Source organism: Fusarium oxysporum, chromosome 4 (genome assembly GCF_000149955.1).
Source record: "Fusarium oxysporum f. sp. lycopersici 4287 chromosome 4, whole genome shotgun sequence".
In the NCBI taxonomy this organism is placed as follows: Eukaryota; Fungi; Ascomycota; class Sordariomycetes; order Hypocreales; family Nectriaceae; genus Fusarium; species Fusarium oxysporum.
Window position 1 is genome coordinate 657,010 of NC_030989.1, and position 25,024 is coordinate 682,033.

The 25,024-nt window shown below is 49.3% G+C and overlaps 10 protein-coding genes across 11 annotated transcripts; 5 read left to right on the plus strand and 5 right to left on the minus strand.

Moving 5' to 3' along the window:
- Positions 1–1,001: 1,001 nt before the first annotated feature.
- On the minus strand, positions 1,002–4,356 carry FOXG_07613 (palmitoyltransferase PFA3). The gene is made up of 3 exons (XM_018386209.1): positions 3,866–4,356; positions 1,119–3,815; positions 1,002–1,067 (listed from the first exon to the last, which is right to left on the minus strand). Exons 1-2 carry the CDS (start codon positions 4,017–4,019, stop codon positions 2,329–2,331), a joined length of 1,641 nt encoding a protein of 546 aa, XP_018243333.1. The 5' UTR covers positions 4,020–4,356; the 3' UTR covers positions 1,002–1,067; positions 1,119–2,328.
- On the plus strand, positions 1,186–1,857 carry FOXG_07612 (uncharacterized protein; the record flags this gene model as incomplete). Its single annotated transcript, XM_018386208.1, has 1 exon — positions 1,186–1,857. One exon carries the CDS (start codon positions 1,186–1,188, stop codon positions 1,855–1,857), a length of 672 nt encoding a protein of 223 aa, XP_018243334.1.
- Positions 4,357–4,651: 295 nt separating the features above from the next.
- On the minus strand, positions 4,652–5,967 carry FOXG_07614 (uncharacterized protein; the record flags this gene model as incomplete). Its single annotated transcript, XM_018386210.1, has 2 exons — positions 4,652–5,668; positions 5,719–5,967. The coding sequence occupies 2 exons, from the start codon at positions 5,965–5,967 to the stop codon at positions 4,739–4,741; spliced, it is 1,179 nt and encodes a 392-aa protein (XP_018243335.1). The 3' UTR covers positions 4,652–4,738.
- Positions 5,968–6,465: 498 nt separating this feature from the next.
- FOXG_07615 (uncharacterized protein) lies at positions 6,466–8,936 on the minus strand. The gene is made up of 3 exons (XM_018386211.1): positions 8,420–8,936; positions 7,955–8,369; positions 6,466–7,907 (listed from the first exon to the last, which is right to left on the minus strand). The coding sequence occupies exons 1-3, from the start codon at positions 8,633–8,635 to the stop codon at positions 6,727–6,729; spliced, it is 1,812 nt and encodes a 603-aa protein (XP_018243336.1). The 5' UTR covers positions 8,636–8,936; the 3' UTR covers positions 6,466–6,726.
- A 1,890-nt stretch (positions 8,937–10,826) lies between these two features.
- On the plus strand, positions 10,827–13,015 carry FOXG_07616 (serine/threonine protein phosphatase 2A; the record flags this gene model as incomplete). Its single annotated transcript, XM_018386212.1, has 5 exons — positions 10,827–10,850; positions 10,952–11,245; positions 11,307–12,263; positions 12,310–12,608; positions 12,655–13,015. 5 exons carry the CDS (start codon positions 10,827–10,829, stop codon positions 13,013–13,015), a joined length of 1,935 nt encoding a protein of 644 aa, XP_018243337.1.
- An 865-nt stretch (positions 13,016–13,880) lies between these two features.
- On the minus strand, positions 13,881–15,544 carry FOXG_19515 (uncharacterized protein; the record flags this gene model as incomplete). Its single annotated transcript, XM_018399737.1, has 2 exons — positions 13,881–15,311; positions 15,395–15,544. The coding sequence occupies 2 exons, from the start codon at positions 15,542–15,544 to the stop codon at positions 13,881–13,883; spliced, it is 1,581 nt and encodes a 526-aa protein (XP_018243338.1).
- A 614-nt stretch (positions 15,545–16,158) lies between these two features.
- Positions 16,159–16,677, minus strand: FOXG_07619 (uncharacterized protein; the record flags this gene model as incomplete). Its single annotated transcript, XM_018386213.1, has 4 exons — positions 16,159–16,445; positions 16,500–16,525; positions 16,599–16,612; positions 16,669–16,677. 4 exons carry the CDS (start codon positions 16,675–16,677, stop codon positions 16,159–16,161), a joined length of 336 nt encoding a protein of 111 aa, XP_018243339.1.
- Positions 16,678–18,069: 1,392 nt separating this feature from the next.
- On the plus strand, positions 18,070–18,817 carry FOXG_19516 (uncharacterized protein; the record flags this gene model as incomplete). The annotated part of the gene is made up of 2 exons (XM_018399738.1): positions 18,070–18,111; positions 18,161–18,817. 2 exons carry the CDS (start codon positions 18,070–18,072, stop codon positions 18,815–18,817), a joined length of 699 nt encoding a protein of 232 aa, XP_018243340.1.
- Positions 18,818–19,061: 244 nt separating this feature from the next.
- On the plus strand, positions 19,062–21,843 carry FOXG_07620 (uncharacterized protein; the record flags this gene model as incomplete). The annotated part of the gene is made up of 2 exons (XM_018386214.1): positions 19,062–21,688; positions 21,738–21,843. The coding sequence occupies 2 exons, from the start codon at positions 19,062–19,064 to the stop codon at positions 21,841–21,843; spliced, it is 2,733 nt and encodes a 910-aa protein (XP_018243341.1).
- A 970-nt stretch (positions 21,844–22,813) lies between these two features.
- Positions 22,814–24,507, plus strand: FOXG_07621 (uncharacterized protein). Of its 2 annotated transcripts, XM_018386216.1 has the most exons (3): positions 22,819–22,842; positions 22,929–23,731; positions 23,781–24,426. In XM_018386216.1, the coding sequence occupies exons 2-3, from the start codon at positions 23,068–23,070 to the stop codon at positions 24,164–24,166; spliced, it is 1,050 nt and encodes a 349-aa protein (XP_018243343.1). In that variant the 5' UTR covers positions 22,819–22,842; positions 22,929–23,067; the 3' UTR covers positions 24,167–24,426. The 2 variants fall into 2 exon arrangements, with proteins under 2 accessions (XP_018243342.1, XP_018243343.1); XM_018386215.1 differs by having other exon boundaries at positions 22,814–23,731; positions 23,781–24,507.
- Positions 24,508–25,024: the final 517 nt, after the last annotated feature.

Sequence of the window (25,024 nt, forward strand, 5' to 3'; positions counted from 1 at the left end):
GACGATTTCCTTAAAAATACGGCGCATGAAAAAAAACAGTTAAAGATGGACAAATACCCCCTTTAGCGTGGACGGTGTTGGTCATTATTGGGATTCTATGTTTATATTATTTTTATTATCGTGGCATTGAACGCTGCTCCGATGGATCAAAGGAACAGGACGGGAATGAAAAGGAGTCTGCATACACCACGCTTGGCCGTGATTTGGGAGCGTCAGGGAAACTTGCATTGCACTGGGGAATACCGGAATTCACGTATTATAGATCGGCACAAGGCAGGGGAGCCAAACACTTGGGAAATATCTCTTTTCTGCTGAAAGCACTTTCACTTTACTTGGCCCACAAAATCTCTCTCATCTTTTGACTCTCTTGTTGATTCTCCTACAATCTGATGTCATCAATGTCACCTAGCACGGAGGACGAGATGATAGGAAGAAGGTTATTGCACGGGCGTAAGGGAGAATGGAATGGCTGGTGGAGAAGATGGAGATATCCCTCACTTTTGAGGCCTCTGAGATGGGACAATGGATCGACATAGGGAAATCATGATATACACATACCGGTGGCTCACGCTACAACAAACAAAACAAACAAACTACTGGACCACCCCCTCAATCTCGGGATAGGCGATATATTCCTTCACCCTTTCGTGGAAGAAGCCTTCTTGGCCTTGACCCAAGGGCGAAGAGGGGAATAATAAGGAATGAACTATTTTACAAACACATGAATCTCTGATACAGTCTGTGACTCGTATTCTCGTATTATTACCCCTGTTCCTTAACAAAATAGTCATAAACTAATCTCCACAAGTTCAACCTCCTAATCCGAGCGTCGAAACCGCCTCGTTCTTATTTTACGGTTCTCACTAAAAGGCGCTCGTTCCATATTCGTCTCGTCTTCCCCGCAGGGTCCCCCCCTCTCCAATGCTGATCTCCACGATCGTCGCGGGGGGGTGTGCGCCCGTTGAGAAGAGGACATCGTATGGAATGAGAATGAGGCTATTCTGAGTTTCTGGAAGAGGGGGGTTGGATAGTGGAGTTGAAGATGTCATTCCAGCTCGACGTTGTAACTTGTAAGCTTTGTCAGCGTTCAAGTCAACCCCGCTTGGATATGGACATACCGTAGTAGCTTCATCTCAAAGCGTAGCATTTGTAACGTTCCTTTATGAATATCGTCTGAGAGTCATGATGAGCGACATAAACCCCCTTGTACTGGAAAAGATACCTCAGGCCGATACTTGTCTCTCAGCTCTTGAACTCGCTAGGGATGCTTTGCCTATCCCTATCTTGAATCATTCTCTTCGAGTCTATCTTCTAGCTCGGTATATCGCCGAGAAAGAAGACTCTCCCTTCAAGTCTGAAGATCAGAGTCCACTTCTCTTTGTAGCAGCTATTCATCACGATATTGGAGCGAGCCACCTCTGCAATGGCGAGCAACGCTTTGAGATCTGCTCTGCCGACTGCGCAAAGGCGCATCTCGCCAAAAGCGGCTATTCTGAAGCTGCGTCACATCAAGTCTGGACTGCCATCGCAGTACATACGTCACCAGGCATAGCAGAGCGAATAGACCCCTTGTCCCGTCTCATACGCCTCGGCGTGCTGTCTGACTTTGGATCGAAAGATTACAGGACAAGTCTAGGCGTTGACGAATACTACACCGAGATCGAAAAGCTTCTGCCGAGATTAGATGCAGAGAAATGTCTAGGTGACGCAGTTGTCAGTCAAGCCAAGGAGATACCACATGTGGATAGTCTCACTTGGCCAAATGACGCCAAGTTCCCTGCTGCGAGCTGGCCTGGGATACTCCTACGGGCACATGCCGAGAACCCAGGGCATGACGGCGTCAATCCAGCTTTTTGAAACACGCCAAAGGTCTCGGTTGACAGGCGATATCATTGTCGTAGGGAGTGAGATTGGCGGTGTAACCCTTTTTTGAAAGTAACATAGTGCTGATCAAGGGGTGTTGGTGTTGTAGATCTCATAAACGTGGACGATCTCAACTCGGCAGTTTTAGACTAATCACACGAGTCACGCTTGGCAAAAGAGTAGATCTATAGTAGATATACACCCGTGGATCCATAGGAAGGGTGGAAGTTAAATAATATTGGATATCGGATCATACACCATCAACTAAAACTCCGCCAAAACGTATCGGAGAAAAAGTAATCTGTACCAAGAAGAAGAAGAATAAGAAGAATAATAATATGATGATGATCGAACTTGAAAATAAAAGGATAGAACACAAAACTCCTCATCTCATGACAAGAAACGTTAAACGTCGAGGAACCTCATTCATTTCATTCGCTTTCGAAAACATAACCCTCCAAATGTCTAATCCACGCCTTCGTCTTGGAACTTTGGTGTCCCTGAGCGGCTGAGATTGCTTGGTGTTCTACTGAGAGGACTGCTCTGTGAGCTTCCCTTTCGAAGCATGCCGCTCGCTCCACCGCGGCCCCAGTTGCCGTTGGTGACGACTTCAAGGGCGCGAGCCTCAGCGTCGTCACGACGTTGAGCTTCTGACGTGAAGCTTGGACTCAACTTACCGTTTTCTGGCTCTGGGTTATTTGTGTCGATGAAGCCATCGTCGTCATCACTGTCCAAGTCTGCAAGCTCGTCGTCTACTGTTCGACCTCGAGGGCTGAGTCGGCTCATGGGCACATTTTGTGTTGCATCGGCATAAAGGTTAGGATCGCGGCCCAGAACCCGATCAGCCTTACTCATCGTCTTGGGTCCTGCAAGCTTTGGTCCTGGAGTGAAATGCCGTCCTGCACCTGTAGGTCGTTCGGGAACATCAGGAATATCATCTGGGGATCCCCAACCAGCGTTAACCTCACGAGCTCGTTGTTGCTCTCGCTCAGCTTTAAGTCGGTCCCGCGCCTCAAGCCATTTGCTGCTAGCTTCCCATGTCCAGCCATCTCCTGTTGTGTTGGAGACAGGGAAGAACCAAAGGGCGGGGGTAGGTCCGAATAGATGCAACAAGTTGCGTTTCCAGCCGAGGTCAAAGACATTAGGGAGCTTCTCAGAGTCCTGTTCGTCGAGATACTCCTCATATCGCCTTTGTCGTTGTTCTCGTTCTCGCTGAGCGTACGAAAGCTGAACAGGGCGAGAACCATCAGGGGGATACGACCGTCGCTCTTCGCCCTCTTCAGGTCGAGTGATACCTGGCAGAGCATTTGTGTGAAAGTCGACAAATTGGCGAGCAGCTTCCGGTACATTGTTGGCGGGATTGTGAGCAGAGTTGTAGGTCTTGCGCAAGGGTGACAGGTATCGTGTCTTTTCGAGACACTCGATCGTAGTTTGTCCACAACGTGCCAGGTGAATATGCCATCCTGTAAAAGCACCCACAACGAGACCAATAATTCCGCTGATGACGCTCAACATGATAAAGTTGACGGGCAGGAAAGTATCGATGTACTCCTGATCATCCAGCGCCTCGTACCAAACCCATGATCCGCTGACCGCAAATGACCAGAAGCAGAAAACAGTCGTATAAATGAGGAACAGGAGGAATGCCTTGTGGTTGCGCAGGCCGATGCACGTTGCTAACCAGGGGCAGTGGTGATCCATCTTCAGAACACATCGTCGACATGTCGAGCAGTGGTGCGCACGATCAGGCTTACGAGCCTGGCACTTCTTGCAGAATCGAAATTCGCCGTTACTCTTGACTGTAAAGGATGTGCCCTGCGGCGTATTTTGTGTAGGAAGGAGTCCATAACCCATATCGTTCGTTGTCGAGCCGGGGGGTGTAAAGACAGCGGTAGTGTAGCACCAGTTGAGCATAATGTAAAGTACAACACCTATTATCGAAGAACCGGTGCCTGTAAAGTTGTTAGATGGAAACATCAGCATCACCGCAGTCCAGACTTACCTATCCAACTGCTCTTCCTGCTGGCACTACCGATACAGACCACCACCCAAACCGCCCATGATGTCAAACCGTAAACGAAAGCCAGTGGAAAGTATGTCGCAAAAGTACAACAGCAACGCTCAATCTTGCGCGCCCATCTCCGAGCTGTCGCCATTGCGCCCGCTTGTATGTTGTCTCTGTAACCTCGAAGCCAGTCCAAACTCTATCTCCCTGATCGCTCGTGCAATATATATTCAGATATCTATTCGAATCGTCTCGTCATAGCGTTGTTCCAGCGTAGCGAACACAGGGGTATCGTTTAGTCGATCTTGAAGAAGCCGTTATTCGATAGCGGAATCCGGGGAAAGGCCAGAGGAGAAGATAGCAGCAGGCTTTGCTGCAAACGCTCAATATCGCAGGTGTCTTTGACGCAAAATACACAAAATTATTAGATGATGAAAGCAAAGTTGAACTGGTGAAATATCCTGAAATTAATTACGGGAGTGTTGTCTACTCTCACTGTATCGTATTGGATTAGAGTGAAGCTTAGGTCATCAGGGGCCAATGGGTTCCACATTTAGCTCCGCTCCGGTTCTAAATTTACAACTCCGCCTCTTGAACGCGTAAACCCAACGTGCATCCGCTGCGGCTGCTGTAAGTTGAATCAATGCAATGCTACATAATCTTATAGAGGAAGAAATGCTCGTATATGACTGTATTTGCTCACGATAGATCAGTTGAATTAACGACTTCACGGCAATGAATGAATTACTTGGGCATCGTCAATCATTCAGCTACTATATAAGCTCAGGTACATTGCCCAGCAGTCTCCCAAGTTCACTTCTCAAACTTGCCAATCTCAAATTCATTCTCCGCAACAATCATTCCGCAAATCTACCAATGGATCTGCATTCCCGTGTAAGGGTCTCCTCCATTGACCTTGGGGTTCTCCTTCTGCTCAACGAGGTCTGAGCCAGGGCTAGGGCCTTTGCCAAACGTCTTTGACGTCTCATAGCGAACGGTGCCATCTGCGTGTCTATCCTTGACGTTAACCATGCTAGCGAGAAGCTGGTCCATGTAGGAATTGTACTGCTCCGTGTCTCGGATCTTGCACTTGTTGCTGTTGGACTCAACATGCTGGGTGATCGAAGCAAGAGACCCAAACGTGTTGAGACAGTAGGGGCAGCGGTACTTGCTCGCAGAGTGAACCTCGGAGGTGAGGTGTGCGATGAAACCCTTCGCTGTCTTGAAGGCCTTGCCGCATCTCCCCATGCGACAATTAAATTTCTGAGTGTACTCGGAGTAAAACCGGCCCACGTTGAAGTTGGGATGCTTGGGGTCGAGATCGCTCATGAGGTCGAAGGTAGCTCTGGCGCTCGGAGCAGTGACTTGCTTGAGCTGCTCTTGAGTAGGGCGCTGAGCTGCAGGAGCATCTGGGAACAGGTTCTTGCCTTTGTTCCAGCTGTTTTCTTTCTTTTCCTTGGTGGGCTGGAGTGTGGTAGAACTAGATTCGCCAAGGCTGGGGAACTGACTCTGCTCGATAGTAAAGGGAGCAGGAATGCTTCCAGTTGATTCCCAGGTAGCATCAGGAAGACCCTTGTTCGCATTTTCGGGCATGTAGCCTCCATAGTTGTTCTTGAGAGGCTCTTTAGTCAAAGCTGTAAGGGCTTGGGAGAATTCCATCTTCTCCTCACGCATGGTCTCAATCGTGTTGGTATTGAGAATGAGACACTCTTTCTCGACGTGAGATACGAGTCCGCCAACTCGAACGAAAGGGCCTTTTCCACATCCTGTGCAATAAAGGCTTTGTTCCTGAGGGTGATCCTGCGGAGGAGTTAGCAGGGCAATACAGGAGAAGAAGAGATGAAACTAACCTGCTGGATGTGGGTGATTTTGGCGGATTCGGTGTGAAAGTCACGACTGCAGAACTGGCAGTGTATATGCTTAGCCTTGCCTTGAGCGCTCATCTTTTCTTTGTGATCGTGAAGCTGCTGCCACGTGCTGAAGATTCTCTTGCACGGATCACACCAGAACCTGTCGCTGGTGAGGGTGCCAGACCCCGTTTTATATTCGGAGACCACGATGGCTGTCGCGCCATTGGATTGGCGTTTGACGGCTGCCATCTTCTGTTTGGAGTGAAGGGTGAAGGGTGAAGGGAGAAGAGAGAAGATTGGTGTTTGTCTGCAATAATGCGGATGGATGCGGAGGTGAAAACGGAAAGATGCAGGAAGGAGGGTGAAATCGAAATTTATATACAGGTGAAAACGCAGGCAACAAGTAAACAAGAACACAGTGAGTCACTGTCACTGCGAAGCACGGCAAACGTGCAGAATAAGAATGTTAACGAGCTCGCAAAGAGGTGTGAGGAAACAATAAGTTTGAGGGGACAATAAGTTTGAGATAAATAAGAAAAGATCAAACCAACGAAGAGCCACGGGAGGAACAATAGCCGCAGAGCAAAATGGCAGAGAACGATTATTTAAGTATCCTGATTGCTGGCAATTCACTTCACTTTGAGCATGATTCTGATACTCGTTTTACTTCTATAATGGTGCTGCCGACGGTTACTAACGCAAAGTTGGACTTCACATCGTTTTCTCGCAAAGAGTTTGAAAGCCAAGCACTGCTCAAACATGGGGTTTGTTAGCAACATTTTCCCATGGAAGCAGGGGAGAAGACAATAGAATGGAATTAGTACCATAGGGGCAAAATGCGAGAGTCTGAGCAACAAACTGTAATGGAGGTTTGGAAACGTGCCCAATGCACAATTGCGGCAGGGAATTGTTTGATGACTGTGTTTCCCCTTTGCTTCCTTACAGCTGACTGCATACTGCCATGTCCCTTGCTTCTTGGTACTGTGATCTGGTTCCCGTATTGACAACTCATCCATACATCATCTCTCTATCTATATCCTCGTCCCTTACAGCCGTGATGTCACCATCTTCATCATCTCCTGAATCATCGTCATCCGAATCCTCATTTCCGGATCCCATCTCTTCCAATATCCTAGCCTCTTCTTCCCCTCGCTCGACCGCCCGTGTCTCTTCAGCTGGTGCCCGCTTCGGTCCTGCGTTGGGGTCTCTAACACGCACGCTGTAACCCTTATGCTTGTTCTTCTTTGTCGGTTGCCGTCCACGAAGTTGCGTAAGCTCCTCGTCTGTGAGACGTAGATTAGGCAGAGGGAGATGGAATGTTGCTTGATTGGATCGTATAGGAGTTTCGTCTCCTGCTTGTAGCGTCATTGCGAAATCTTCTCGTGTAAGGTGCCGGTCAAATTGGATCGCGACCAGTTTTGTCTTCATGATGGCCTTGACCTTTGCCCACAGACCTCCGTGATACCATCCGCTGCTTGGGTCCCATTCGGGACGGATAGCAGCATTCTCAAGAAGCTCTTTGAGTAGTGGGTCGGTAATATCGCATACTTGCCACACTTTACCATCAGTGTGAAAGGTGTCGCCGTCAAAAACGTGGCTTTCCGAGAGCTCCTCCAGAAATTCCTTCAAGGGGCCCATCTGGACCTTGCGTAGCGATTTCCACGTCTGACCGCGTTGGGCACGCTTCTGCTTAGGAAGCTTAAACATGAGAGTCTGATAGGTTCGATACTTCGGATCGGTCCGTGGATCGATACCATAAGGAACCACACCATCCCTCCATGGCCCTCCCTTGAACTGATAGGCTGCGTAGTTGAGATACTTTTTGAGCTCGTTCCAGTTCTTGAGTTTGCCTCCAAGGTGATTGAGTAGAGACCGCCGTGTCCACACTGGCCGCTCTTCAAAGGCCGCTTCGAGTTCAGCCATGATTTCCACCATTCTAGGATCGGTCATATCGGGTTCAAGTTGAGGTCCAGCTGGTGCAGGGTCTTCTGCGCCAATGAAGTAACCGACTTGCTTCACAGCTGTAGTGTTGACCGTACCGCCATCTTCAGTGGCACGTACGTAAGGGTTTTGCGAGTATTGGTAGTTGAAAGGGAGGCTCATGTGCGTAAACATCGGTGGTGGTAGAATATCGACATTCGGTCCTTTGTCAGTTCCAGGTTGGAACTTGAACTCCTTAATCTTGTCGACTGCAAGCTGTTAGTACCCTGAACAGATTTTGGACCAAAAAGCTTACCATCTCCAGGGAGCACCTTGTCCACGTATTGTTGCGCAAATGACGATTTGGACATATCCCAGTAAAAGTCCGCAAGCCCCCGAAATCGATGTGTGTTCCGAATAACACCAACTGCTTCAACCTGGTACTTGTCGACATTGTCTGCCATTGTTCGGCGCAATACTTTGGGGTCGTCCAATCTGGCATGAGATGAGACTCTGTCATTTTCTTGTGGTTGATCCTCAGCGTCGTTGATTTCAACATCTCCTTCCCATGGTCCATCAGTACCACGCTTGCGCTTACGCCCTGTTCGTTTTGGAACAGTGATTTTCAGCACGACATTATGACTGCGGGCATTGTGTGACATGATGGGTTTGCAGAACGGCATCTCTGGCATCAGATAGAGGGGAATCGAGTTTCTCCCTGCATCCATGACCTGAATTCCTATTAGTCGAAGTAGAAGACTGAACTGTTATGAGTTCTTACATGCTGGAGATTTGGTACTCGGCCGAACGCCTTAATGGTACGGTCGATGTTTTCAACCACAGCAGGAATCTCAACAGCACCAATAGCGCGAGAAGGAACTGTATATCTGGGAGCTGAATCTGGATGAACCGAATCATTGGCTCTTTCACCATTGTCATTCTCTAGTTGAGCATCATCCAGGCTTTCATAGCCGTTTTCATCGGACGAAATCTCCATCTTTGCTTGCCAACTGTTATTGTAGTCGTGACATCAAAACGAAAGGCCCAATTTATGAGAAAAAGAATATTGTTGTATCTTCATGTAAGTTCTGTTGTCGCCCTGTAAACTCTAGGTTGAAAAAACAACACTGACAAGCTCCAGATACACACCGGAGCTAACTTTTATGGGAGGAAGACGGTGACACAACAGACCCAAGAATAGTGGCCAATTGGAACTCGCTGATGAGTCGGAGTCTGTGCTGATGCTGCCCAAATTAACGGAGGGGGAAAGTCGATGCCGCTGTTGCATTGGATACGCGATGATGATGACTTGACGTGATTCTCACCAGGTGCCCTTGACATTGATTTCGTTGTGGCTGGGGATGGGGCTTCGCGCACTGTCTTTCTGACCTGAAAACACTGGCAGAGGACAGTGTCATTCTAGTTAACTTCTGTGGCTGTTCTGGTCTGTGCTTACGACCTGGCTTATCAAACTCCAATGAATGTTGGGTTCGAAAGGGTATCGGTATCACGAAGAGAAACAACGAGACCAGAAAAGACTCACGATTGAAACATCTGCTTAACTCACGGCTGATATGATCTGAAAACACACTTTGTCGTTCCCATCTTAGCTATGGAATGTTCTAAGCTGTATCCTCTCTCTCACCTGAATTTGCACCTGCATGCCTCCAACAGCACAACAAAACTGGCTTACAATCAGTCAATTACTAGAAATAGAGAGTATCACTAATATGCTCAAGTCTAAAGCACATTTTAACGTTCGTCTGATATCCTTTCTTCTAGAATGGACTTTCGAGATTCTGTTTATCTGCGGCTGAACATTCCCATGTTAAATGCCCGGCCTCTTACACAGCCTACCTGTAATTTCGGCCGCGTGACTGGTTCAACTCACACCTAGTGGCACTCCAACTGACTCCCTTGACGCCCACTTCTTGGCAGATCGGTATTTGATGTCCTTTCAGTTGAACTTAGAAATAACTATAAACAACATAAAGTGATACAAATAATAGCTAAAAGATAGCCAATATCAAACGCATTAAAGCCAATGTACCTTAAATTATAGCAAGCATTGATCCAAGCCTCTCCCTAATTACCAGCTCCTACCAAGCATTGGGGTCCATTCAGGAGGGGCACATCCCCCTAATGTGCCTCTGCAGCGCCTCTCTAGTGGTTTCACCGCCCGTTCCTAGTCATCCCAACCAGGGTCAATCCAATTGAGCTCACCAGTGCATGCCTAGGGGATCTGTTAGCGATAGCACAGCATCTGCACACTGTCACTAACAGCTGGTGATCTACGTGAACACCATGACCCGAACCTGACCTCCCTCTCCAATAATCGAAGCGCGTTCCCTCCAACTGGAGCTTCCACCCCCCCGCAAAGCACAATACCTACTCTTCGCCGGCGCCCAACGACAATCACGTCCGCTACCTACGACAAGTTTCCGATTTCCTCATCGACGACAACGAGGCTCGAGTCTGAAGCCGCCGTGAGCATCTCGACCACGCCGCGTCCTTGACATTTCTTCTTCTTCGTTCCACTTCCAGTTCTACTTTGCTCCTCACGACCTTTGATCTTACTACGTTTTCTCCTCCCTAAGACAAGACAGCAGCACCAGGAAGCATCAGCAGAGACCAACCCGGCCGAGCCCCCGTTCCAGTTTCCCACCCTCCTGCGCAAGTACCAGCCAGCGCCTCAGTCAGTACCAGCGCCCAGCACTCGCACTGCACAGCACCGCACTTGATTGCACCTCATCTCGACGCACTGTCGCCCAACACCTACCAAAGATCTTCAGCTCTGGCTGGTTCAGTGCTTCATCGTTCTTCTCCTGCATGGGATCAATCGTCGCTTTTCGCTTCCCGAGTAGTCTTTTTACACCAGCTGCCCCGGCCTCATCAGCTTAGAAGCTCTCGCACTCGCGGTCTTTCGTCCGGCTCTCGACAGCACCACAACGCTCTCGCCAGGCTGGCCCCTCTCCTCTTACCTTGAAATCGACCCCTAACAAAGATTATCGACATCGCTCATCGCTACGACGCCTCGATTCATTGATATTGTTGCTTGCGCAGCTGTTATCACACCCTCAACGTCCCTTTGCCCCTGACGTCGTTGCCCCGGTGCCCCACTGCCTCATACAGTTGAGCAGCGGGCGTCTTAAACCGCCCCTCCACACGACACGCTGTTGTCCGACAAGATGAAGCGCTTCAGTCAGAGAGTTGTATGTCACTGTTGCTTTATTATCTACTAGTTTTGCTTGTGCTAATATCATCCAGCTCTCGCGTGGGAAAGATCCAAATAAGTCTTCTTAAGAAGAACAAGGATTCCAAGGATGGTACCGCGTCTCCTTCATCACGGGATTCCAATCAGTCACCCGTGCTCACGCCCTCATCCTCCACGTCGACCTTGAACGATCCTAGAAACAAGCCACTGCCACAGAACAATGCTGGACACGGAGGTGAACACGGCAGTGGCTCACAGCCCTCCAATCTGTCCAATGTAACTCAGGCCGGTAGCACCCCTGATCGCTTTGCAACTGGAGGCGCTTCGAGCCCCAACGGTGGAAGTGCCAACTCGAGACTTCCGCCAACTGTTGTCATCAGCCCAACACCAGGTGTAAGTTACACTTCTCGCTACCATTCAGTCTCGAACTTTCGACTAATCACAATTACCACAGCATATCCCTCCCCCCGGAGCCGCCGAGACGATGCCACACGATTTGGCCCCTCCTAAAGCAGGACAAAAGTCACTCTTGATCCATCGAGGAATAGATAACCGCGATGCGATTCCCGAGGGACTCAGAACCCCAAAGAGACAGCATTCTTCACGATTCGACATCTCCGCCCACCGCGAGCTTGAGAAGTTGCCTGGATTCCACGAGGTCCCCCCTAACCGACGACAAGAACTCTTCATGCAAAAGATTGATCAGTGCAACGTCATTTTCGACTTCAACGATGCGAGTGGTGACATGAAGTCCAAGGAGATCAAGAGGCTAGCTTTGCACGAGCTACTGGATTATGTCGCCAACAACCGACAAGTCATCACGGAACCCATGTACCCCAAGGTTGTCGACATGTTTGCCAAGAACTTGTTCCGTCCGATCCCTCCTCCAATGAACCCTCAAGGCGAAGCTTTCGATCCCGAAGAGGACGAGCCTGTTCTTGAGGTCGCTTGGCCGCATATCCAGGTCGTTTATGAGTTCTTCCTTCGCTTCATTGAGAGTCAGGATTTCAACACCAACATCGCCAAGGCCTACATTGACCACAGCTTTGTCCTCCAGCTTCTTGAGCTTTTTGACTCAGAGGACCCCCGTGAGCGAGACTTCTTGAAGACCACCCTCCATCGCATTTACGGAAAATTCCTTAACCTACGATCCTTTATTCGACGATCCATCAACAACGTCTTCTTCCAATTCACCTACGAAACCGAGCGATTCAACGGTATTGCCGAGTTGCTCGAGATTCTTGGCTCTATTATCAACGGGTTTGCTCTCCCTCTGAAGGAGGAGCACAAGATCTTCTTGACCCGAGTGCTATTGCCGCTGCACAAGCCCAAGAGTCTGAGCATGTACCACCCTCAGCTTGCCTACTGTATTGTGCAATTCTTGGAGAAGGATGCTTCTCTTACAGAAGATGTAAGTTAAACTTGTTGTTTCTTAGACGTCATACTAATCATCACAGGTGGTTTTGGGATTACTCCGTTACTGGCCCAAGGTCAACAGCACAAAGGAGGTCATGTTCCTCAACGAAGTCGAAGATATCTTTGAGGTCATGGATCCTGCAGAGTTTGCGAAGGTTCAAGAACCTCTGTTCCACCAGCTTGCCAAGTCTGTCGCCAGCCCTCACTTCCAGGTTGCCGAGCGAGCCCTGTACTTCTGGAACAACGAGTACTTCTGCAATCTTGTCAGCGACAATGTTGAAATCATTCTGCCCATTATGTTTGCTCCTCTCTACGAGAATTCAAAGGGCCACTGGAACAGGTATGTGACGTTGAACGCTCTGAAGGACCAAGTCTAACTGTCACAGAACGATCCACGGCATGGTTTACAATGCTATGAAGCTGTTCATGGAGATTAACCCACAGTTATTTGATGACTGCTCGCACGACTACACAGAACAGCAGAACAGCGCAGCAGCACGTGAAGCTCTTCGAGAGCGTAAATGGGCTGCTTTAAGCGAGAAGGCCAACCAACAGAGGGAAAGCAATGGCAATGGAACCGCCGATGCCCCATCAGCACAAAACCATGTCAACCCCATGCCTCGTGTAGACGAAGTCGACCCAGTCACCGAGGATAATTCGAAGCGCCTCGATTCGCTTAAGTTGCAAGACGGCCGACCCAATCTCCACGAGCGACAGAACTCTGTAGGATCTACTCGAAGTCGGTAATCCAAGTTAGCAGCTATCCAACATTCGTCAATGCATCGAACTTGGATAAGAAAGGGACGAATCCCCTTTCCAAAGTCGAATACAGAGGGACACTGGTGGATTCGGATAACGATCATTGCTGCATAGTCGTGTTTGGCGGTGGTATTATGATTATGAGAAGGGATTGGTCTTTCGCGGTTCAATAATGGACTAAAGAACACGCGTACTCGACATACAGTCACTTTTACTGGGGTTGGGACTGGCCAGTGTGAGCACCGTCGCTATATTTCGCCTTTTGACTCTTGAACCTTCTCTTGGTTTGCGCCTCAGCTAGACCACATTCAGGGGGGATTGTTCTGGGGAGGACAAAAGCGTGCAGATATTACAATGCTACTGAGTTCTCTCTCTGGCTCTCGAGATGACAAGAAAAGAACGCGTGTTTTTATACTATATTGCCTGTCGTGGCATGATGGGAACCGAGCATTAAAAAAACATGGATGTCTACGCTTCTCGTGTAACTCTTTGGGGCGAATACTGAACTTTGTCTGTTCTTTTCTTCTTCTTTACTTCTTCTGGCTGTCTCACTTTTTTCACCCTCCCGCGACATGGAACCGGGCGCATGGAGGAGCTGTAGGTTCTTCGCTGGTCCCGGGTTTGAGTTGTGTTTTTGTGCTTTTGCTGTGTGTAAAGAGGGAAGAGGGATTGAGGGTCTGCTTGGTTTTATGTAGACGATGAATGAGCAAGACTAAAATAAAAGTCATCACTATTACGACGTCGGTAAATCATGGATCAGGTTGTGTGAAAGATGTGAATCAAATTCAGAGATCTATTATTGACATGTAGTTGTACATCAGTGTATCTCGTTACAAATGTCTCATTGAACACCTTACCATCCTCGACCTCGATCATATCCACCCCTCCCTCTACCACGATATCCGTTTCCTCTCCCCCTCCCTTGATATCCGTTGTGCGGCAGAGGTGGAGGCGGTGGAACATTCCAGCCACCCATCATCTGGCCCATCATGGCTGGGTTAGGGGGGAACCAGCCTGGTGCCATATGTGGAGGAGGCGGCGGAGGCGGCCAAGGACCTTGGTAACCTGCTGGAGGAGGCGGAGGGACAGGGAAGTCTCCTGGTGGGGGAATAGGAGGGAAAGGCGCTGAGGGTGCTTGCTGAGGAAAAGGAGGCGGGCGATATGAACGGTCTTGGGGAGCCTTGCCTTGGAAGGGCGGAGGTGAACGCGATGGTGATCTGCTGTACCCTGGGCGCTCAAATCGTGCTTTACGGCTTCGACTCCGACTCCGGCTTCGGCTGTAGCTGGGACTGCGTGGTCGTTTTGTGCTGCGATCGTTATCACGACTATATGATCGGCTTCGGCTACGGGAAAGACTTCGACCCCTGGAGTCTTTTGAATCTCGTCGGCGCTTGTGCGTAGGTCGTGAAGAACTTCGTGTTCGACTGCGTGAATAGCTGCGAGATCTGGAGCGCGAACGACCCCTGTCTGACCCCTTTCTGCCCTTTTTCTTTCTCTCCTTCATTTTCTCGCAAAACTGACGGGACCAGCCGTAGTATGTGTCTCCTGCGATAACCTCGCCAGTGATTTCATCCAGAACAACTCGTTCCCCTAACTCATTTAGATCGTTACCGGGTTCGTCGTTCCACTTTTGCTCCTTCGAGAACATGCGCTCAACCTCTCCCAAGAGGTCTTGCACAGCGTTGACGAGAACCTTGTCTGCAGGGCCAGCAGCGAGTTGAATAGGCCGAATCTGGTCAGGAAACATTGGTTTCGTCGAGTTTGGAGTCAGGTGAGGTAGCCATGTTGTCGCGGGTAGATCATACCACGGTACTGTGCTGTCGCCGTGGAAGGAAGGGAGCGCAAAGGGCGCGTCCTTTGCAAGCTTGAGAGTAACACTGGATGTTTGCGCTTCTTGGGCGGTTTGAGGAGCTACACCACTTGCGAGAGCATCTTCAAGCTTTTTGGCGAAACTTGACTTGACGTATTGCTGATTCTCCCACAGGCGAATAAGATTCGCGATCTTTTGCTTATGTTTCGGGCAATTGTCGAACGCGGCGGCGCTTGCGATCATCCCAGGCAAAACGGGTTCCCAAGCTGTCGCAAACTTGAAGTCATCATTCCTCGTGACGGCGTGATACAGCACGTCATTTAAAACATACAGAAGATGCAGTCTCCGTCGCTTAAGGCTCGGCCGTGAGCCGTCGTCTTGTAGACTCTTGGATAGGGCATTGAAGTATTTTGCCAGGGCAGTCGTGCGCGCGGCAGAGGGCGCAATTTTATCGATGATCCAAACCTTGCATTTCTGTTTGACCAAAAAAAGCACGCAAAATTTAGTGACTTCTGCTTGGGTACAGAGGGAAGAGCTTTTCAAGCGATGGAGCAGACCTGGACGTTGGGGCGCGAGCACTTGGCGAGGGCGTCTGTTAGGATCGGGAAGAAGGCATCGACTTCAGGACGGCTAAGGGATGTTGGATCGGCGCGGAAGAGAGTGGCAGAGAGGGTGGCCTTTGCGATGGCCAGCTCTGGCGTGGCCATTCTTCTGAGTGGCACTAGAGACTCTATTACGAAGACAATAAAATGTTGAACGAACGAAGTTGATAATGGAAGCTATGGTGGAGCTGAGGCGAAGTTAGAGCCTCCTTCAACGGGTGCGAATGCGGCTAATTGTCGGGTCTCTCAGCACGTGGCTTGGCTGCACAAGCGGTAATTCGAGTATGACGCCCATGACGAGCCGCGAATAACGTCAGTTTACCTGTACCATCTCAGAAAAATACCCAATTCAATTTCTCGTAATACTGATTTAGTGAGAGTGTACTAACGTTGCAGCAACACAGAAAAGAGCGATTCTTTCCGTAGAAGCTCCAAGCGAGGTCGGAACAGGTTCAAGGCTCCACTCCAACCGGTCTTGTCCGTAAGGATGTGTTGCATCCAGCTTATCACCGAATATGACAGCGTTGGTGAGCAAATTTGTGTACATTTTGCAGATGAAATAAATTCAATGTGATAGTTTCTCAATTCGAAATATCCAAGCAATCTGAAATCCTTTGCCTTTTTCTAGTAAATCATAATGACGATGCGTTAAGGTAATTGTTATACACAGCTCCAATACCGAGCCCTCTCCTCATATACACATTTCCGGGGTTGTTGGCTTAAGAGAATCGATCTCCCTTTGGACTTCGGTATACATTTGCACTTTCGTATTTGCTCTTCTCTCCAATTCGCTGGCTCTCGGTCTCGGGCGCATGTCTCGTAGGGGCAGGGTCGCTGCTTGCTTCTTGGCTTGGGGAGCCGGTGCTATCGGTGCGGGCAGGGCTTCCGTTGCCCTCTGTGGTTTCCAAGTTCTCGATCATCTGTCTCTTCTTACGGTGGGCTTCCATCTTGGCCTGTCGGTCGGCGTTGATCTGCTGCTTAGCAAAGTAGTAGGCACCGCCACCAGCTGTGACATGGTCAATTGATGTGCTAGGGAAGAAGGAATTGTGAGGTTATGTACCGACGCAAAGAGAGCCCCAGCCCAGCCTATGATTAACATTGTCAGCTTCGAATTGCTAGATTTCGGGGGGGCGGAAATCGGAGGCGCAAAAGTACGAACCAGAAAGATTTAACCTAGAGCAGTCAGTATCAACGGCGCAATAATCGGATTTGTCTCCTTGGAAACTCACAGTGTTCATTTTGGCGATAATCGACAGTTCAGAGTGATGTTGAAATTTTTGACAGCGAAAATCGGGACGCAGGATTGAAGGACTGTAAGAGGCAGGGTTTTGTCAAGGTGTAAGTGGAATGGCCTGACATGATGAACCGAGAGGTTCCTTTCAAGGTCCAGGCCTTGTCGCTTGGCGCCAGATTTGGGTACGTACCGTTGAAGAGCTCTGGTGGTTTTCAGTGCTTGACTTGACCATCTCCCGCCGCTAGAACAGTTTCACCTTGGGGCGTTGCGGCAACCACAAACTGCCGTGAGAAAGGTCACAGGCGCAGCTTATACAGGGATCAATTCATTTGTGCTTTGATGGCACGGGGCGAGTTGAATTGAACCTTATGATATGTGATTTTTGGCCTCTATCGGCACTTGATTCCTTAGGGCCAGTCGACAATCTGTAGTTGGGAAGTCTTATGATGAGTTTTGAGTATCTTAGGCCTTCTCTAACAAATATCTGTAGAGTTCTTCTAAGTTACAGATAAATATGTGCAACTGTTTCATGACAGTCGATCAACAGGTACAACGACTAAATCGGACAATTTCCAAGGTCCCTTTAGCATGATATCAATTTCAGCGAAAGCTTAGGCAATATAATTTATCCCAAGCCTCGGGATAACCTTAAACTATTTACAAAAATGTTCTTCCTTAGCGATTATCCTTACATCATGACGTTCCTTATTCCATTTACTGACCGCGTGGACATCTTGAACTTCGATGGTTTCCCCGCTGATACACCCCTGAAGCCTTAGCGGAAATCACTGACCCTGGTAGTTCTACAGTGCATCATTCATGAAACGAACCTATATGCACAGTATCAACCTCTCGCAAAACGCATGTCTCTACAGTGCCAAGAACAACGCCAGACGCACCCACTTATGACATAAGGGTGGCTCAGCCAGCTCGAAATTGTGAGAGACCACGCAAGACAACTCGCAGCAAGATCGACATCGAAGCCACGAGGAGAATAGGGGACTTTGAATGAGAAAAAAACAAGACACTTCTCCAAAACATCCCTCGCTAGTTTTCCACGCACTTCCACCACGATATCGACAATACGAGACTCTTTGGGTTCTCGCCAAAGGCCCCTGTCATCAACATTAACATCACCCACCCGCTCTTTCGTCGACCCCCAATGTTCCTTGTCACTGCCCAGTGCCGACTTTTGGAGCTTTAACTTACCGTCTCGAATTCTGACTTTTCATTACAATCTCTTTGCTTGACTCTGGCTTACTACGACCTGTCGCGCCGGATTCAGCTTCCACTTTCGACTGTTGATGCCTTCATGAGTGAGACGACTGGGCGTGGGTGTAGCGGGTAGAGTCACCCTCGACCCTCGCTGTCGAGAGGAAGCATTTGTTTTATTATCATGGAGCCAACTAACGGAGAAGGGCCTGATGGCTCTTCACTTGTATGAACCTCCATTGTCCCAAGTATTCACAATGCTAACAGTTCTACAGAAGCCGGTATCCTCATTACGAGCCCGATTCGAGAACATGGGCAACTCGACCAACTCCAACGTCAGCAAACCTGTCGATGTCCCGCCTACTACAGCTCCAGCTGCCACCGGACCTCCTTCACGACCTATCTCCCCAGCTCCCAAACCGAACCGTCTTCGTGATTTCAAACCTGGACAAGAAGTACCGCCGGCCAGTCCTTCGACCCCAGCAATCCCTGCGAGACCAAAGCCTAAGCCAGCGGCACTGTCTGTTAATCACGATGCCCCTCCCCCGCCGACGTCCGCACGACCAGCTCCGACCCCGAAACCACAAACAGTTCAGCTACAACAACCACCTGCGTCGGCTACGCTTCCAGCTGTGACAGTTCTTCCACCACAATCGCCCCCGAAGGTTCGAATCTCAGCACTGGCAGTTGGAGACCAACCTTCATTCGTAAACCCAGATGCTGTCGCGACACCTCCAACACCAACCGGCGGTAGCCGATCCTTCAAGATTCCAAGTCGATCACTTAATACTTCACCATCTTTCAATGCTCCTAAGTCTCCTCGCTCTGGCGGTTCGAGGCCGCCGTCACCGCCTCCACCTAGACGTTCTGGAGAGCTGATCAGGACTCGAGAACCCCAAGGTTCCTCCTCCGCCGCCAGCCCCTCGCAATGAAAAGGCACTGATACCTGCGCCTCCCAAGATCGCATCGCTTTCTGGGCCAACAGTCATTGGGAAGGGTGGCATCTCCCAGGAAAACTCACCATTTAACAGTCCGCCAAGTAGCTTGGGATCTGGGGAGGAGACACCTCCAAAACTACCAACACGACCAAGGCCACAATCGCACATTGAACCAAGCAGGCCAAAATCTGTGGTTGTGGGCTTCGATCCTCCGCCTGTTCATCATTCGATCACGACTATGAGAAAGGATCGTGAAGAGGCCAATGGGTTCTCAAGAGGCCATATAACTCCTCAGGTAACTGGCGAGCCTCGGCCAGCACTACCAGCAAGACCTGCAAACTTTGACATCCCGCCTCGACCTCCTCCAGTAAACAATAATAGTAATAGCATGCCTCCTCCCCCACGACCACAACGCCCCGCTGCAACGACAGCAGTGCAAGCCGTCGATCCGGCGCCTACTTCGTCACCACCTAAGCGAGTTGTTTCAACCCCTACGACACAGCAACCTCAGCAACAGCTTGCAGCTCCTTCACGAGGTCATGGCAGGTCTATGACGATAGATAGAGCATCTGACCGAACACCAGCCGAGTTCCGTATCGCCCCGACGACCGTTGCCGCCCCAATTGCTGCTGCCGCACCTCCAAAGTCTGTGCAATCCACTCCAGTTGTTGCCGCAAAAATTGCTCCAAAGGCTGAGCCTATCCATCACGTCACGACATATCCCGAGGCTTCAAACACCAATCGACGACCACCCTTCAGCAAGCATGGAACTTATGAGATTCCAACAAAGTATGATGCGAGAAGTTTCGACGTTTGTGGTGAATTTATTTGCGCCAGTGGTTACATGACAAGAGTGTGGAGTCTCATAGACGGCGAGCAAATTATGAGCTTACAGCATACTGAGGGAGTCAAGGCGACAGCGGTAAGCTTCAAACCTGCTGCTGACCCGCGAGAAGAAGGCAAGAGGATATGGATCGGTACCAATACAGGAGACCTCATGGAAGTCGAGGTAGCGACGCATGCCATAACACCGAGCAAGCCAAATGTCCATGGTCGAAACGAAGTTGTACGAATATTCCGACATTGGAACGAAATATGGACTATGGATGAATCGGGAACACTACTCGTGTGGGGACCGGATGAGAAAGCAGTTGCAAACATCACAGGACATCCGACTCAGAGTTACAAGCTTCCAAAAGGACACACTCATTCCATGGTTATCGGGGATTATCTTTGGCATGCGACAGGCAAGGAGATTCGAGTATTTGCGCCTACAGTCGATGGACGAACCCAATTTCAAGTGCTCGTTCGTCCCCTGATAGCGGATAGTGCCGGCGAGGTTACTTCTGGCACTCTTGTCAAGTCACATCCGGATAAGGTCTTCTTTGGTCATGTGGATGGCAAGGTGACTGTCTACAATACCAATGACTATTCATGTGTGATGATGATGAACATCAGCACATGGAAGATCAACGCATTGGCGAGTGCAGGCAACTACATCTGGGCAGCGTACAACACCGGTAAAATATGTGTGTATGACGTGGAGGAGGCACCTTGGGTCATTCTCAAAGAGTGGCAGGGGCATGAGAATCCCATTGTCAAGATGGCCGCCGACCCCTCTTGCTCATATTTCCTGGACCGACAGCAAATCATTTCGTTGGGAGCTGATAACAAGATTAAAGCATGGGATGGCTTGCTTGAGGATGACTTCCTCGAAGATTCAATGAAGTCGAAAGATACTCAATACTGCGACTTCGACGAAATACGAGCCCTATTCTTTACTTGGAATGCCGGAGCATCGACACCTTCGAGTCTACGACATTCTGGTGGCGATTCAACATTCTTTCAAGATCTTGTTCAGTCTAGTGGCTCGCCAGATATCCTTGTGTTTGGTTTCCAGGAACTTGTGGACTTGGAGGACAAGAAGTTGACGGCCAAACGATTCTTGAAGCCCAAGAAAAAAGAAGCCGGAACAGACCAGGAACGAATGAGCCACCAGTACCGAGATTGGCGCGACTTTTTGATGAAGACCCTCGATGACTACATGCCAGCAGACGATTTATATCACCTCCTTCATACAGCACCTATGGTTGGATTGTTCACCTGTGTCTTTGTGAAAGCAACCCTACGAGACAGGATCAGGGGCCTCCAAGGCGCTGAGGTCAAGCGAGGTATGGGTGGCTTGCACGGTAATAAGGGCTGTGTTGCCGTACGCTTCCGAGTTGATGACACCTCCATCTGCCTCGTCAATTGCCATTTGGCTGCCGGGCAGTCACAAGCGAACGCCCGACACAATGACATTGCAGCCATTCTTGAAGCTAATCTTTTTGCTATTGAACGAGATTCTGCTTCTCGCATTGACAGCTTCGTTGGTGGCGGTGATGGCAGTCTGATCATGGATCATGAGCTGTGTATTCTCAATGGCGACTTGAACTACCGAATTGATACCATGTCTCGTGATACTGTTGTTACAGCAGTCAAACAGAACAATTTGGGCAAACTCCTCGAACGAGACCAGCTTTTGGTGGCACGAAGACGAAATCCAGCATTCAAGCTTCGGGCTTTTGAAGAAATGCCCATCACATTTGCGCCAACTTATAAGTACGACGTTGGTACTGACAACTACGACACCAGCGAGAAGAGACGAAGCCCTGCCTGGTGTGACCGACTACTATACAGGGGGCGAGGCCGTGTCGAACAATTTGATTACAGACGGCATGAGGTTCGAGTGAGTGACCACCGTCCTGTAACTGGAACTTTCAACCTTTGGGTCAAGAAGGTCGATCCAAGAGGTCGAGCAACAGCTTGGATGGAAAGTCAACAGAGCTTCGAAGATATGCGGGAGAAAGAAACGTCCGAAGACAAGTGAGTTTGAACGTGCTTCATCAACGGTGCTGAACTAACATGAAAACAGACTTTTGTTCTTAAGGGATACTTGCGGCTTTGACGAAGAGACGAGCAAGAGGCTCATTAGAGAGAAGTCAGCGAGACGTGACAACCGCAGTCCTGTTCGCGCTTAGTTATCTACTCAATACCCAGACGGCAAAGTCGTCTTGATTCCTAAAAACACAGCACAGAGAAGACACGAGATGCGTATGAACGAGTTGGATTGATGATTTATCGGAGTAAAAAGCAGGTTGGGGAGATTTCTAAAGGAATGCGGATGTGATAGTGAGTATCACGGATAGGGGCGTGCGCAGGCGATAGACTAGTTGTTTTTACTACATTTCTTGTCTTTGTTGATAGCTGGAGGTACGTTAGACATTGACATGGACACATGAGAGGATTGTGGACATTTATGATAGACGTTTGGTCACCCAAGGAGGAGGAGATACTGGGAATAGCTGATGATGAAAGACGAGATAACGGAAAATATAAGACATTGAGGTGTCGGGCGATTTAGTGTGTGAGAACAAATGTTGGTTGTTAATTCAACATATTGGAGTCTGGTAAACATGATCAGCTGTAGCGGTGAGCTGCCCTTGTTCGGTCATCTTAAGTCTACATTTCGGAAGCTCTATCGAGATTATAAAGTCAATTTACTGTTAATCGAGAATAATCATGCCATAATGCATCATTATCAACCTATAGCCTTCCAATATTGGCAAGCATAGGGTAACTCGCTTATATCCATCACTTTGGCGGTTCAATGTTTGTTAGTTGGATACAAAATGCCAAACCAACTTGAGATAAAAGTGGTAGAATGGCTGATAGGAAGAATACGATTACGAGCTTTGGAACGGCTGGATACATCAAAATGCATGTCAGCCTGCATTTGTGTCAAGTTGGAGGCCAACTGCGCACGATGGATGAAGGATAGACGCCCCGCATCATCCGAAGTCCCCTGGAAATTACTGAGAAGCCCCTGTAACTGCAGCAAGCGGAAGCCGGTCCTGGAGGTTAATTCGTGTGGGTATGGAAGATGATTGGCTGGCTCGTGTGCGGCTCCTTGTTGAGCCCCTTGCCAAGTCACCTAATTCGTGAATGGATAAAGCCATCAATTTATCTTCTGAGTTGAGGTGAGAGATTGACTTTGAATTCTTCCTTGAATCTTGGTTCCATTGGTCTTATTAGTGAACAGAGACTGATAAGAGGCTTGGATTAGAGTCCCTACGGATATCTTTTGGCGGATTTGCTCATCATAGACTCGTCAGCCTTGACTAATTACTCTGGTTGATCGAGCGGTGAGACTCAACTCATCTCTTTCACCCTTTCAAAGCTCGACCTCAAGAAAAGTCTTGAAAATGGCGAGCTCAACAGAAAACACGGCTGGTCCTCGAAAGACACCCATTGCCAGCCCAGGACCCAACAGCAAACCTCTCCCAAGGCCAGAATTGACAGACGAGCAAAAGACAAAGTATGAGGCTCTGCTAGAGCAAGTCAAGGGTATCACCGAGATCCAATGCGAGAAGAAAGCCGACGAGGAGGACAAATCAGGCCCTATCACTGATCACGAGCGCTCATGGCTCACCCGCGAGTGTCTCCTCCGTTATCTCCGCGCTACAAAGTGGTCAGTCGACGACTCCGCCAAGCGGCTCAAGGCAACTCTCGCATGGCGTCGGGAGTACGGTCTTGAGGGTTTCACGCCGGAGTACATCTCTCCTGAGCAGGAGACCGGAAAGCAGATGATCATTGGTTATGATCGTCAGGGTCGTCCGTGCCAGTATCTCAACCCGGCAAGGCAAAACACGGATACTAGTCCCCGACAGCTGCATCATCTGTTCTACATGGTTGAGCGGGTGACGGATCTCATGCCGCCTGGAGTGGAGATGCTGAGCCTCATGATTAATTTCAAGCCCAGCAAGGAGCGCAAGAACACGAGTGTGCCCGTGTCTGTTGCGCGAGAGGTGTTGCATATTCTGCAGAACCACTATCCTGAGAGACTAGGCAAGGCTCTTATCATCAACGGTAAGTACTGTGTATTTCTTGTAACAAAGACCAAAACTGACAATATCAGTACCGTGGATCGTATGGGGTTTCTTCAAAATCATCACCCCCTTCATTGACCCCGTGACGCGCGAGAAGCTCAAGTTCAATGAAGACATGAAGCAGTACGTTCCTCCCGAGCAGCTGTGGAGTCTCGATTGGGGCGGTGATATGGACTTTGAGTATGACCACGAGACATACTGGCCAGCGCTGAACGAGCTGTGCCGCCAGAAGCGTGACGAAAAGTACCGACGGTGGGAGGCAGCTGGCAAGGAGATTGGTGAGAGCGAGGATTATCTCGCGGGTGGAACGGATGTCAGTGTCAAGGGATTCAAGTTTGGTGAAGATGCTGGTGTCAAGGATGTGCAGGAGAAGTTGGCGGAGACTAAGCTGGAGGAGCAGTCTGTTGCGGCGTAGGTGTACGGTGATATGACGCGTGTTTTTGGGTGAGATGGTAGATGGTTGAGCGTGTGTCTATGTGCTAGGGCGGAGTGGCGTTGAGCCTCATCTGAGCTAGAACAGGCCTCGTGGGGGATCGACCGGTTTATACAGGTCTGAGGACGCTTGCTCGCGTAGTCGGCATAGCATAGACAATTTTCGTATTTCCCTCAAATTGTTTAGTAGGAGACTTGAATCGTAAGAGGGCAATGCGCGAATCGTTCCCGTGAACCAGCTAACTGAGGTTCGGCATGGTGTTGAAAGTGAATATCCTACTGCATCATGGGCGATTGGTTTTGATCACTCATGTTCACTTCTTCACTCTACTTCATGTCTTGCATCACTGCGTAATACTTCGCAGGGCACTTGGCGTATCAGCGCACCTGTATCAATATTCACAAGTGTTCTTGTCTACCATGGCTGAGCCTGTGTCTCACGCGCCAATTAATTCGAAAAGAATTCTCCGAACATGTTCACCAGTCGTGTTCATATGTAACTGGCATAAGGCCAAATGTAACCAAGTCCTAATGCTATGATAGTTCACAAAGTGCAACAGAGCCTCACTCAAGCTTGTTCGGGCGCAATGGTTCACGATATGTATCCCAGATTGAACAAGCCTGGCAGTATGCAAAGACACAATAGGAAAAGCCGAGGTCATTTGACCATTCCAGCTTATGCCCATTCCTTTCAAACCCCTCTTCTCGTCTGCAGGTCCAGGGTGAAGATGCACGACACAAGGCTGAATAGCATGTAAGTCGTCGTATTCGGAGTGAAGTCTCCCCAATTTTGATAAAGGCTGACATGTTTTTTGTTTACAGCAAACATAAGTCCCAAACA

What these genes read in the sequence shown, in the direction of transcription:
- FOXG_07615 (XM_018386211.1), bottom strand. Translation starts at nt 8,635, where the DNA reads ATGGAGATTTCGTCCGATGAAAACGGCTATGAAAGCCTGGATGATGCT. An exon ending in GAGTACCAAATCTCCAGCAT is followed by an intron (nt 8,370 to 8,419) that starts GTAAGAACTCAT and finishes ATAGGAATTCAG; the next exon opens with GTCATGGATGCAGGGAGAAA. An exon ending in CAAGGTGCTCCCTGGAGATG is followed by an intron (nt 7,908 to 7,954) that starts GTAAGCTTTTTG and finishes AACAGCTTGCAG; the next exon opens with TCGACAAGATTAAGGAGTTC.
- FOXG_07621 (XM_018386215.1), top strand. Translation starts at nt 23,068, where the DNA reads ATGGCGAGCTCAACAGAAAACACGGCTGGTCCTCGAAAGACACCCATT. An exon ending in CAAGGCTCTTATCATCAACG is followed by an intron (nt 23,732 to 23,780) that starts GTAAGTACTGTG and finishes TGACAATATCAG; the next exon opens with TACCGTGGATCGTATGGGGT.
- FOXG_07613 (XM_018386209.1), bottom strand. Translation starts at nt 4,019, where the DNA reads ATGGCGACAGCTCGGAGATGGGCGCGCAAGATTGAGCGTTGCTGTTGT. An exon ending in CAGGAAGAGCAGTTGGATAG is followed by an intron (nt 3,816 to 3,865) that starts GTAAGTCTGGAC and finishes ACAACTTTACAG; the next exon opens with GCACCGGTTCTTCGATAATA.